Raw genomic sequence first — 13,927 nt, 5'->3', positions numbered from 1 at the left:
GTTATCTTTACAACAAAGTTAATTATTAATTCTGCCATTTTCCAGAGGTACATTAACATATTTTAAGCCTGGACTGAATCTTCCATATTCCCTCACATCCTCAATGAACGTTGCAAGGTCTGTCTCACTGTAGGTGAGCCCGGAGGCACACTGAAAATGAAAGTTAAGGCCTTCATACTGATAGGTTGCAACCAAACTGTGCTGCCAGACTGGAAGTCATGGGCTTAGGCTTGGATAACAAGGCTCTGTGCCCTCCAGACCAAGAACGGACTTAGGCACTGTGTAGCTAGATCAGGAATGCTGTCATGCAGCAATATCCCATGGTTAATGTTGAAGAGGTAAATTATTCATGGACTATTTTGCAGAAGGGCTTTGGCATAGTCTGCTGCAAGGGCAGTTGATACTTATCTGCAGTGCGAGCTCACACTGCCTTTAGAACTGTGTGAAGGCTCACAGTTGAAGTTGAAGCCATCTACCATGACATGGAGACAGAGGGATTATGTCAAAAGCAAGCTACACTGCGTCCTGCTCTGGTACAGTCCCTATAGGTAGAGTCTTAGGTTAGGCACCTAAAAATGAAGGTAACTAATTTTTTTTTTAATTGTTAAAATTGGGCCTCTTGATTCACAGTAATTTTTGTACCAATAACCTTCACTCATTGTCTAATTGCTACTACCTCTGTGTGCAGTTAAAAGGGCTTTTGTGTTCTATTAACAACTGAACAGGCTTTCACAGCCAGACCCAACCCCAAGTGCATGAAAAAAATTATTCCTTGTTTCAGTTTCACTCTAATTATTCAACAGGCTTTTGCTGATAAGAACACCAAACTACTCACCTGTTTCCTATTGCAGTTTAAGACCAGAATTAAGGCCTCTGTATACAATTTTGATTTTTTAACACCTAATCAAATCCTTCACACACAAATTAGTACTGAGATTAATAACTTTTAACTTTTTTCACTTTACCATTACACCAATCCAACCCAACAAAATGGCCATAGTCAGCCAAATAATATACAGTCCATTTGCACAGAGTAGGGGGAATACTTTAAGTTTCCAAACAGAGAAGAATAGTTAACATACTGCAAATTCATGTTGCTTTCCTTTATACTAATGTGGCATATAAAAAAGCCACAGAAGTAGCTCAAAGCAAGAACTCTGGCCCAGCATGGTTCACAAGCAGGAGTTTGCAATCTTCACAATCTGTTGCAAAGGCAGATTCTACAGTGGCAAGTATTTAAAGTATCAGCTCTTGTATGCTGAAAACACATTCCTCAGCTGCAAAATTACAGTAATTTTCTCATTCTGTGCTCTTTAGAAAATTCTTGCAGGTCTAATAATTCCAATGATAGTGAACAAGCATTTGCACCCTGCCTTGATGTAAGGGCTAATCACAGCCTCGTGGGACTTAGCTTCCCAACGAAAGCAGGATTGAAAGTTTGTTATGCTCTGCCCCAACACATCTCATAAATGTCCTGACAATCTTGTTTCACATAAACGATGCTATTTTAAAAGATTAACTAATTCTCTTTTACAAAGATAATAAAATCACAGGATATAGGGAGCATGTAAATTATTCAAATTATTCTAGTTTTTCTCACTTATCTTGTTTCAAATTAGATGCATGAATTATTATGTATCAACTTACTGGCTCCTTCTAGATATGTAAGACATGCAATTCATAAACTGTTTAAGAAAACTATGTAAGACTATTGCAGGTACGAATTGACACTTTTTTCCCACAAAATATGGAGCAATGTACAGTTTATTGTAACAAACCAAAACAATCAAAGTCAAAATTCTTAATCTTTTTTCTTCTAGTTATTCTAGAAACTTTTTTTAATTTTTGTACCATTCCCTAATCAGGATGCTTTGCACTTGCTTTTGCAATTCAGGACCAGAACAAAAGACTGTCAAGACAATCTCAAACATTAAATATACATAAATTTTATTGCACAAAATGGAGGGGGGTGGGAGGGGAGAACTGGCCTGTCTCTGTCAAGTACTTGTCTCACAGGAACAGGGAATGGTGGGGATGAGTAGTGCCCAGTCAGAATCCCCAAAAAGCCTGGGATGAGTGAGCCAGTCTTCAGTACAAATACATCTGAAAACTCTTTTCTCTCTGCCTTGGATTGTCTCCAAAATCAATTTCTTTATAGGCTAAGACATGAGATGACCCAAGAGCTGGATTATAATACATATTTTCTGAGGACAGATGGAAGGAGCAAATTTGCATGAAACATTGTTTTCTCTAGGGTTTTCCATAGTTTGGTAGAAAAGCTTTAGCTAAGAATGGGTTTGGAAGGACTGGATCTAGAAACGGTCTTCTTGAAATTGTGTCAAACAGCCATGTTAGATCATGGCAGCACAGGTGTAGGTACTCGGTTCAGAGTATCCCAAAGGGGAAGGGGAAAGGAAGAATTAACCTGTTCAGTGCCCTATGAAGCTTCTAAAAAGTGTAACAGAAGTAATGAAAAAACAGCTTCTTGCTGTTTGGTTAGGGACACCTGTTCCTCGCAAGCAACCTGTGTGACCATGGAACCATATGTTCCTGGCACAGTTGTGTACCTGCATAGATTACAATACACAGTAAATATATATAATGTACAGTGAATGCATTGGAGGGGGAAAAGAAAAAAGGAAACAATTTCTGAGGTATATGTGAAAAACCTTTCTGTCTTTTGGCATTAGTTGCCATTTGAAATTTAAAAGAATGACTGTAAGCGGACTTGGAAAAATGTAAATTCTTCTTCTGAGAGCAGCACTTTGACTAACATGACTCTCATTTTTTAAATTAAAATAGATATTCTCTCATGACATTATAATTAATTTGGTGATATTCAGTATTTATCCAGTGAACCATAAATATGCCTAAATTGTTTCTCTCAGGCAACTTCTCATTAAAAATCAATTACTTATCATGAAATGTGAAAAATAATTCAGGCACTACCAAAGTGCATGCATGATTACAATGAAAAATGTGCACCCTTTAAAGTAGTTATCAATTCCCTCAAATACCTACCAAAACTGGCATAAGAAATGTCTCTTAAAAAACACTTAACTACAAGCCATAATATCTGGCTTCTGCTAATTGCTCTGGAAGTCCTTCACCTTCGTTTTTAAATTTACAGAATGACAGAACACAGTGTTGGAAGGGACCTCTGGGGATCATCTAATCTAACCTTCCTGCAAAGGCAGGGTCACCTAGAGCAGGTTATACAGGAACGCATCCCAGTGGGTTTGGAATGCCTTCAAAGGAGGAGACTCCACAACCTCCCTGGGCAGCCTATTCCAGTGCTCTGCCACCCTCAGTGTAAAGTTCTTCCTCATGTTGAGGTGAAACTTCTTGTATTTTAGTTTCTGGCCATTGCTCCTCGTCCTGTGGCTGGGCACCACCGAAAAGAGTCTGGTACCATCCTCTTGTCACCCGCCGCATTTACTTGATAAACAACTTAATCACTCTGTGCTTCCATCAAGATATTAAAAACAGGGTCTTGAATCGTCAAGCTTCTGCCTGAGCACTTCGCTCTTCACGTCACGTTCTCCCGACGGTGACAGCGAGAGACACTCCCGCCTGCAGCACCGTGTTCCCCTCAGGAGCCCTTCAGGAACAGGGAAGGGCGGGTTACAGTGGTGGTGTAGCCGTATCCCTGTGCCGCTTTTATGATACGGAGAACATGATCTCGCCAGCGTTACCTGCGCTTCCCAGTTCACGTCCGGCTGCCAGGGGTACCCAGCCATCGCACAGCCGTGCCCCGGCACAGCCCCAGCCCCAGCTCGGGCCCCCGCCGCCCCGGGGCGGTGCTCGGTGACGGACGCGCGGAGCGCAGCGGGCCGGGAGCCCGCGTTCCCGGCGTGCCGGGATGACGGAGGCGGAAGCGGCCGGGGAGGATGTAGCGCGGCTGACAGCGGCTGCAGGCCGCGACCTGCCGCCCCTGCCGCCGGCCGGCCCCGCCATGGAGGTAACGCGGCTGGGGAGAGGGGGCGGCGGCCTTCGGGGGGACGGGAGCCGGAGCGGGTGGGGAGGGGGCCGTGTGTGACCTTGGGGTGCAGCGCGGCGGGGCCGGGGAGGGTGAGGACCAGCCCCTTCTCCTTCCGCCTCCCCCTCCACGGGGTCCCTGCCCGAGGGGCCCTTGCTTCGCTTCCTCGCTGCCCCCGCGGGCGGCGCAGCCCCAGTGGGCGGCAGCTGTGCGGGGCCCGCCCGGGCCAGGGTGGGAAGGGGCGCTCCGGCCCTGCCCTGCGGAAATGCGAGCGCCGGTGCGGGCTACAAGGGGTTGCTCAGTGCCCCTCCTGCTTGCGGGGTGGGGACGTCGCGCTGTTGTCCGGGTCGGGGGAGCGCAGGCTGTGCTGGCTCCAGGGCAGTGACGCTCAGTGACACGGCGGGTGCGCCGAGTGCTTACTCTGTGAGAGCACCCGCGGGCCAACAGGGGCTCCTGTTCCACTGCGGTGACCCGGTGTGTTAACACTACGTCAGCGGTGAAATACCTACCAACACAAGCAAATAAATCACTGAAGCGTCTGTATCTAGTGTAGCTTTCATAAACACCAAGGCAAATCCAAGTACAGCGTAGAAGAGTTTAAAGTTCATGCATTAAATTGACTCTACTGGTAATTACTCTTGGTAATATCCAAGCTGCTCACGTTCTAATGGAGGTTCAGTGCCGCTGTTGAAGCAATCACAATTCAAAAAGTGTTTCGATGTGACTTGGTATGCTTAAGAGTTGGTGATGCTTAGTATTTGTACACTGCTCAGAAAATTGCTGTTTGTAATGGTCATTAGTGCCACAGTTCACAGCAAAGACTAATATATAGCATTGGTTAGGCTTTCTAAGGCTTTTTTTCTGTGTTAAGCTATTGTAAAAGTGAGGGACAGATAGCAGTTAAAATACATAGAACATGTTGAAGTGTGGCATGGAAACAGCTTAGAGTAGATCAAGTAGGCTTGAAATAAAAAAAAAAGAATGTAGATAGATAGATAGATATCAGTAAAGTATGGAAGCATACCCTGGTTTCAGAATAGTGGACTAAAAACTTAAAAATCCTTGCAGGATTCAGTGTTGGGCTTAAAAGAGTACTTACTGTCTGCTGACTTGCAGCTTGGATGCACCTAATCAATGAGAAGTTTAGGGTCTTCTAGCAGTTCATCTTCCTTGTTGTTCTTCTGTTTCAAATGGGTGAAGCCCTTTACGTGAACTGCTTCTGGGTTCTGTTACCAGAACAGCAAAACTGGATGTGTTGTTTTACACAATATATGGTTCTGCCTCTGTATGTATTAGCTTAAAGAAGAGTAAAAATATTGTGAGAAAAAATTCATCTGACCTTGCTGTAGTATGGAGAGACATGAGCTGTTATTTTCTAAACAGCACATGTGGTTTGCTATACTTAATTATGCTGTCTAGTGACAGTGACTGCTTGTAGTGACAGTGTTTTGCTAATTGCACTGCTGAAATATTGAGTGTAACTATTAACAAAGTTTTATATACCAAGAGAATATGAAACTTAAACCTTATAGCTTTTTTTAGTGCTGTATTTATATTTAATGGGCACATTATTTTTTAATAAGTTTGCTTTTGCCATCTGAAAAAAAAACCCCTTTTGGCCCATGTGATACATACATCACATGTATAACTGCCTTTGTCCTTGGCCTCTACTTGAACTTATATTTCTAATGATGATCCTTTTTATTATCTGTATCACCTCTTCCCCCTAAATTGTTAGTGATTCTCCATTCTCATAGTGTTCAGATCCAGTTTAGTTTTTCCTTAGTTTCTACTATAAGGGTTTTGGTTTTTTTGGCAGAATAAAGAAAATAGCAAAATAAAAGTGAAGGTGTGTGTGTACACGTACATACACACACAAACATGTAGATATGTAAAAATACAAATATTTATATATATACATATGCCTCTTCACTTTCATACTCATGCACATATGATAGTATGAAGGAAGAAGCAGGGTAAAGATCAAAACTTGGAAATGCTACCCTTAATATATTGGAAGTGTCTGTTCCATTTTCCTTTGCACCATCATGGCTATATATGTTTCTTCATGTTGTTGATCATATACAAACATATCTCATATAAATCACAGTAAAATAACAGAGTCCTACAGATTAGATCTGTGGAAGTTTACAGTAGAAGGCATTATGAATTTGTTAGGAATAGGGACCCAGAATTTGCGAGCTTTTTCAGATACATTTGTCAGGCCAGCAATTCTAGCAGTAACTAGTATGTTTAAAAACAAAAACAAAAGGGGGAGTTATAATTTGGGGTTTAAAAGAGTCCTAACTTTGCAGAGTCATTTAAAATATAATTTGTTAGGCCAACAATTTTAGCAATAACCAATGTGTTTAAGAAACAAAAAAAAATATTAGGACTTTATGTGGTTCAAAACTTCCCAAAGTCTGATTTAACTGCAGCCCCTCTACAAGTTTTTTTTTTGTTCATGCCTTTTTTCTAATGTCTCTTTTAAGAATGAGATAGTGAGTCACACTTTTTAAGCTACTTGTAAATAAAATTATTTTTCAGTGCTGTATCAACTCTAGATGTCAATTCAGTAATGGAATCATTAGATCATACCGGTTTGCACATCGAGATTTTTCTATTCTGCTGTTCTAGTAATCGTGGTATCTCTTTTCCATTATGCTTCTGACTAGTCCTACAAATATATATTGGTTTTAAATTTTATTTTAATTTTTTTCTTGTGCTCTCACTATATTCAGTTATTCTCAGTGTTTGAAGACTTTCAATTAGCTCCTTAAGTAATTTTACATTAAAAAGTTAGTTACTGCAGATTGTACTTTATTTTTTATAGGTTCAAGATGCTGGGCCGGAGATGGTGGCGTCTTCTGGCACACCAGGATCAGGCAAATCAAAGGTAATCAGTCCTCAAAAATTTAATTTATTTGGATAGCAATAGTTGAAAGAGTTACAGCTTAGCATGCAAGCTGTGACTCACGAAGACATAAAGGTATTTTTAACGTTTCCTGTCTTCTAGACAGGAAAAATTGATTTATAAACACTAGGATAAGGTGTCTTGGAAAACACGAGGAAAAAAATCTCTTCTTTATATGTTCCTGTCATGGTTTGAGATAGCCCCAAAATCCAATCCCCTAGCTCCATTCCCTAGCTCCCTTCTGTTATATTTGATAAATTATTAATAACATCCAGTTTTGGCAGTAGTCTGTTTCACAATGGTCACACACATCTTAGCATATGTTGGAAGTAAATTTAAAAAATGGCAATATTAGGACAGCATGCTATTTTCAAAACATTATTCAAATTATATTACTGAATTGTAATCCTTCCCAACTGAGTTTTCCTCTCTAACTGATGCTGCCCGATTCTGTGCTCCAGAATTATTTCAGAAAAGTATACAATTAGGAATAGTTTCTGTTATTGCACTTGGAATAACAGAATTGGATGACAGAACGGCAGTAACTTGGACTGTTACTCTTCTTGCATATGCATGGTAAGAGTTTCTTGCCCTAAAATTCAGCTTCTTGGAAGTCAAATGTTAAAATGCCCTGTTTCTGTTAATGTCTGGGTTAGAGAAAACTGATTTCTCTAATATGTACTTTTTTTACAGCTGGACACATTGCCCAAAGAAGACCTCATTAAGTTTGCAAAAAAGCAGATGATGCTTATGCAGAAAGTGAAGTCAAGATGTACAGGTACCTTACTGGAAAGAGAACAATTTCTGCCTTAATGCTTAGTACTATCTTACCTTTTCTAATATCACTGCATATTTTTATAGGTAGATTTAAATTCTAGACAAATATCCTAGTGTTTTTTTTCTGCAGTTTCACTGTTTATTGTGGATGAGTAGAGTCTGAAGTCCTTTGAGTAAGAATGGGAAGAAAAAGAAGCATTGCTTTTGTCAGATATTAAATTAATTTTGATCTGGCAGTATGGACATGATGGAACAGTGTAGCTTGTGTAAAAGTTGCAGTAGGACATGTCATTGTCTGTTTCCCATATTGGTTCAGGGATAAATAGCTGTTGCTTTTCAGGAAGCACATGGAAGGGGAAATGTCTGTGATAGTTTTTTGCATAATTAGTACTGTTGTAGAGCACAATGGCTTCTTTAAGATAGTTAGCTACTTTATATTTAATCAGGTTTAGGTTAGATATTAGGAAGAAATTTTTTACAGAGAGAGTAATCAGGCACTGGAGTGGGCTGCCCAGGGAAGTGGTGGATTCTCTGTCCCTGGAGGTTTATAAGATAAGACTGGATGTGGCACTTAGTGCCATGGTCTAGTAACCACAGTGGTAGTGGATCAAGGGTTGGACTTGATGATCTCAGAGGTCCTTTCCAACCTGGCTGATTCTATGATTCTATGATCTGCTGCTATAACAAGAAATTGTAAACTACACAAAACAAAATATTATGTTAACCACCTAAAAGTATCCTGTGTAAATCTGTGCTGTCATGTGCTACCCTTCTCTGCTCTGCTGTCCCCTTTCCTCCAGTGGTCCATTACTGAGACTTGTGTCACTTCCCCTCGTTTGGAATTACAATTAATTAATTATGCTGACTGCTGGTAGCTGCCCAGTGAAACAATAAGGATATAGGGATGGGCTATACCAGGCTTTTCCTCAGTGGGGTTACTCATAAGATCTTGTTTTTCTGCCTGCTGCCATGTTCAGAGAACCAGTAGGTACTGAGTATCTTTCCTCTGGCTTAAATTGATCATGAAATAGAAGGTAAGATGAAGAAAAAGAATTTCTGTCTGTTGTCCCTCTGTCCAAACAAGGAAGTTTCACTTCCTCAGAAAACAATGCTCAGTGTCAGAACTGGAGAAGTAATACTGAATATTTGTTCTCTTTCCATTAGTCCTTTCTATCACTCAGTAACAAATAAAAATTGATGAAGTAAAAGATATCTCTGATTTGAATAGAAGTGTTGTTAGGCACTAGATTTACTAGGATTTCCTAGAGATTTGCTACTGTGATGGAGCATCCATTCATGCTGTGAAATTTCTTTGCTTTTTTGAGAACTGGAGAAAGAGATTGAAGAACTCAGATCTAAAGCAGCTACTGCAGGAGCTGATGATATTATTCAGGTAGGAATATGTAATGGGTTTCTACTGTATTACATAAAGTTAGCTGAAATAAATCCACATAAATAATTTGGTAAATAGCTTTAAAACTGTTATTTAAATTGCATGGAATCAATTTTCAGGAATATAAGACACTTCCTAAAACCTTTTTTTTTTTTTCCCTCCTCCCCCCAAGTCCTTCCTCCACTTGTCATAAATCCTATTGGCTCTGTGAGGAATTATACAGAATAGTACAATTTCCAGGGAGAACTTATCATGGCCCTTCAGTACTTGAAGGGGGCTTATAAGATGGGGACAAACTTTTCAGCAGGGCCTTTTGTGATAGGACAAGAGGCAATGGTTTTAAACAAAAGGAGGGTCAATTTAGATTAGATACAAGGAAGAAGCTTTTTGCAGGGAGGGTGGTGAAACACTGGAAAAGGTTGCCCAGAGAGGTGGCAGATGCCCCATCTCTGGAAACATTCAAAGTCAGGTTGGACAAAGCTCTGAGCAACCTGATGGAGTTGAAGATACTCCCTGCTTATTGCAGCGGGTTTGAACTGGATCACCTTTGAAGGTCCCTTCCCACCCAAACAATTCTGTAAATGTCCCCAGCAAGACTTTTTCCTTGTGTAGCTGGTTAGACAGGCTTTTGTTTATTTTGGAGTGGTCATTGCAGAAAGACTTCAGCCATTTAGAAAACTTCTGGGCCAGTCATTTGATGAGATTAGAAATACATAATTAAAGTTGCATGTCACAAGAAGTACTTTTAGGAAAGTAACTCGAATAGTTTTGATGTGGCAAGAACATGTCATTTTCAATGTAAGGGTCATAGCTTACAAAAGTAAAAATTGGTAGTGAGGAGGACTTTATCAGTTGGAGAATCGTTTTGAATAATTTGGAGGGACATTTCTACAGAAGGCAAACTTCCCCACCACCACCTGGTGATTAAAAATTAGCTGATCATAAGTAGGATTTTTAACAGAACCAACATCATTGTTTTAGTCTACCTATTTCATATCAGTCTTATTTGGGCTGAAAGTAATTTTTAAAATCAGACTGATGTGTTTAACTGACAAAAGGGGTCATAATCAATATGTGAGTTCCTACATTTTTCAGAAATCATTGTTTCCATTGTTAACAAACCCCTCTTTCAGTGATGTTTCTCTTTTAATATTAGGCTCTCACAGAAAGACTGGACGTTGTACTTCTGGAAAAAGCTGAAAGTCAGCAGCAGTGCATTGCTCTGAGAAAAGAAAATATTCAAATAAAGCAAGAAGGGGAGGTACTGAAATGAGCCATGGAATATTACAAAAATATTTCAGAATTCTGTTTATTTTCTAGGTTTGCTTGTTGCGTTTTTTTTAATTTTGACCTTTTTCTTCACTTACCTGTGTTCGATCTTTTAAAAAATCTAAAAAGATCTAAAGGCTTCGTATATTAAAGCATATTTTCTCTGTACCCCCTAATCCATAGTAATAAATATGAAATTCATATATACATCGTCTAGATCCACACCTGCAAAAAGAATTCAGTCTCTGCATTAGCAGCCTACATATGTTATGGCTTCAATCATTCAGCTCTGTCTTTTCATGGGAGATATAAGGTTTACATTTAGATATTCATGAGAAGGAGCCTGTCAGCCAAGGCACCTATCTTATATCAATAATCTCAATTAGTAATAAAATGAAGAGTGAATTGCATGCGATTGATGAAGAATATTATATTCCAGATACTTGAATTTGATGTACTAAAAGTAATTTGATCTTTAATATGTTATCAGGATAATTGCTAAAGCTGAAGTCTGTTCTGAACATTTTGTGAAATTATTCTGGTAAACATGATTTAGGATGTAGTTTTCCTTTCTCATTCTGCAAATGTTCTTGTACTCTGTAGTGTTTGAATTGTCTTAATATAGTTAGATATTTAAAAACTATAGCAATTTTTAAGACTAAGGACTCCTATATTTTCTAATTTGTTATTGTAAACAGTTCATTTGAAAATTCTGTATGCTAAATAACCAGTATTTAATAACTTCTTTGTTTGTTCAGGCTGCAGTGGCTAAGACAGAAGAATTGCAGAAAATACTGGAACAATCAAGTATTGACTCTCTGGAAGAAATAAAAGCTTTGAAGTGTGAATTAGCAAATGCACAATGCAAGCACAATGAGGATTTAAAAAAGCTGAAAATGGAATTAGATGAACAAGTGAAAAAACAAATGGAGCTGATGGAACAGGTTGAACGTCATAGTGACAGTCAAAAAGAAGTTACAAGATTACAAGATGATGTCCAGAGAATGAAATCTACCTATGAGGAGCAAATTTTGTGTCTGAGCAAGCAGTTGGAAACTGTGACCGAAGACAAAACCAAAGAAGTGACAAGTCTGCAAGAAACTATTAAAAACAACTCTCAATGTTACCATAATGAAATAAAAAATCTGAATGAAGAGCTTAAAAAATTAAAAATTGCCCATCAGGAAGAGGTGTCAGAATTGATGCATCGGATTGAAATATCATCTAAAGAAAATGAAGAAAAGCAAAATCAAATAAATGAGTTACAGCACAATTTGGCAGAGAAAAATGCAAAGGATGAAATGCATTGTCATACTGACCAGCGCGAATACGACTTGGAGCAGCTGAGAGAAGTCTTAAATAAAAATGTAGAAAACAAGATAGATATTGCAGATACACCAGAAGAACCTTACATAGAAGCAAAAATGGAAGCAAAGGTTAGGTACCTGGAGCATAGTTTAGAAGAACTCCAGTCCCAACATAGTATATTAAAGGATGAGTTAACTTACATGAGCAATGTCAAACTAAAGCTGGAGGAGGAAATCCATCGCATAAAGGATGAGTACTTTCATGAGCGGGAAGATTTGGACTTTAAGATAAATGAATTGCAGCTTGCTAAAGAAGATTACTGCTGTGTAATTGAAAAACTAAAATTGGAGCTTAAAGCAGCAAGACAGCACTATGAAGCTGATTTAGAAGAGCATAAATTAGAGATTCAAACTCTGAAAGAGCAACACAAGACAGAAATTTCTGAATTAAATGAAACTTTATTATCTAGTTCTGAAAAAGAAAAGATGGTATTAGTTTTTGAAATACAGGAACTTAGAGAACAACTTGAAAAGCTAACTCAGGAGAAAGAAGAAGCAGTGTCCAATTACAATAGCCTGAGAGAAACAATGGAAACTCTCCAGGCTGAGCTAGGCGAATCTGCTGGAAAGATCAGCCAGGAGTTTGAATCAATGAAACAACAGCAAGCTTCTGATGTCAGTCAACTGCAACAGAAACTCCGAGCTGCTTTCAATGAAAGGGATGTTCTTCTTGAAACTGTAAATCGCCTCCAGGAAGAAATAGAAAAATTGCCATCTAATCAGCTAGAGATAGAAGAACTTAAATGCAAAATTGTTAGTCTTCAGGAGGACAATAACGCAATAAGAAGCTCCATCAACCAAAAAGAGATTACTGTAAAAGAACTGGAAGAGAAGATAGTTGCTCTTACTGATCAAAACAAGGATATTTTAAATGATGTAAAATGTTTGGGTGAAGAGAGAGAAACCCTTCAGGAAAGGTGCAAGCAAGAACAAGTTAAAATTCAGGAACTTCAGCAAGAAGTAGATGTTGCTAACCAGAACAATAATGACCTGACGAAAAAGGTAGAGGAATTAACAGAGAGACTGAATGAAGCTTTAACTACAAAGACTGAAAATGCTCAAATGCTAGAGCAACTGGAAAAACAGATTGAATCTCTGGTACATGATAGAGAGCAGCTTTCATCTGAAGTGTATACTCTTCATGAGGAAAATAAGAAAATCATTCAGGAAAAAGGTGAATTAAGTGAAGAGCTGGGAAAGATTACATCTGAAAAAGATGGTTGGTTAGTGTTGAAAGAGCAGTCTGAAAACTTAGAAAAGAAACTACAAACGATGACTGCAGAAAAAGACCATGTATCAACATTACTCGAAAATGAACAAAGGCACACGTCCCTTGTAAGAACTCAACTGTACCACCTAGTTGAGAAAATGGGGTCCGACATTTCAGAGTCTAATGAAGAATATGATTCTGTTAACTTGTTAAAAATTGCAAATGAATGCCTGTCAAAAATTAAAGAAAAGCAGTGCCTTGCTCTACAAAATGAGGAGGAAGTAATTCATTTGCAGCGGGAAGTTGAGAGACTAGAGGAAGAACATGCTGCTCAATATAGAGAACATAGATCCCTGATTCAGGATTTTGAAAAAGAAAAGGCTCTCTTGAGAGAGGAACTGGAAGGAGTGTTGTCTGAAAAGGAAGCTCTTCAGCATGATATTCAGGAGCTGAAGAATGCCAGTGAGAAAACAAGGATTGAAAATCAAGATCTTTTAGCTAATATTGAAGAGATCACTCAAAAACTTGCTTTTTATGAAAGTCCAATGCAAGAACAGGAAAAAGGATCAGAAAAAAAAGACGACTTAAGTTGCATTCTGGAACAAAAGGAAACTGAACTTAGAAATGTGAAAGACGAACTGAGTTCTCTAAAGGTTATATTTTGTTATTGAAGTATACAGACTAAACCTCTAAAGTCTTCAGAATTAAGGTTCAAAAAATACTTTCAATTCTCTCTTTTCTTCTTTTATTTTTTTTCCCCTTGGCCTGAAAGTGAGTTCCCCTTCTGGAAAGCCCATCTAGCACCTCAAAGTCACCTCCCTCCCCCTGAAAAAAAAAAAAAGAAACAAAACCAATCATAATTTTTTTTTGACAAAAGTTACTTGTACTTGAACCTTTGTTCCTATCAATAGCCCTCAAAGCGATCATTTGACTAGATGGACTAACTGACTTCATCATTTTTCACCTCTTACTTTCTATGACTCCATCTCAAACAAAACTTCTGCTTGATCTGCATTAG

At 38.9% G+C, this 13,927-nt stretch overlaps 1 protein-coding gene across 4 annotated transcripts in view; it reads left to right on the top strand.

The window, feature by feature from the left end:
• Nucleotides 1–3,924: 3,924 nt before the first annotated feature.
• Nucleotides 3,925–13,927, top strand: part of GCC2 (GRIP and coiled-coil domain containing 2) — a 30,042-nt gene continuing 20,039 nt past the window's right edge. For 3 of the 4 annotated variants that reach the window (XM_018084170.2, XM_018084173.2, XM_018084172.2), the window contains exons 1-6: nt 3,925–3,961; nt 6,813–6,875; nt 7,587–7,671; nt 8,996–9,063; nt 10,220–10,324; nt 11,091–13,562. In XM_018084170.2, the coding sequence (XP_017939659.1) occupies nt 3,956–3,961; nt 6,813–6,875; nt 7,587–7,671; nt 8,996–9,063; nt 10,220–10,324; nt 11,091–13,562 (2,799 nt within the window). In that variant the 5' untranslated portion in view covers nt 3,925–3,955. Of the gene's footprint in view, nt 3,962–4,412; nt 4,454–6,812; nt 6,876–7,586; nt 7,672–8,995; nt 9,064–10,219; nt 10,325–11,090; nt 13,563–13,927 lie in introns of those variants that run through there. The other variant, XM_018084171.1, reaches the window with a different exon arrangement.

This window comes from Manacus vitellinus, unplaced genomic scaffold (genome assembly GCF_001715985.3).
Source record: "Manacus vitellinus isolate BGI_N305 unplaced genomic scaffold, ASM171598v3 scaffold_7_pilon, whole genome shotgun sequence".
Taxonomy (NCBI): domain Eukaryota; kingdom Metazoa; phylum Chordata; class Aves; order Passeriformes; family Pipridae; genus Manacus; species Manacus vitellinus.
The sequence above is the reverse complement of the archived record's forward strand: the minus strand, read 5'-3'. Positions and strand labels throughout refer to the sequence as shown.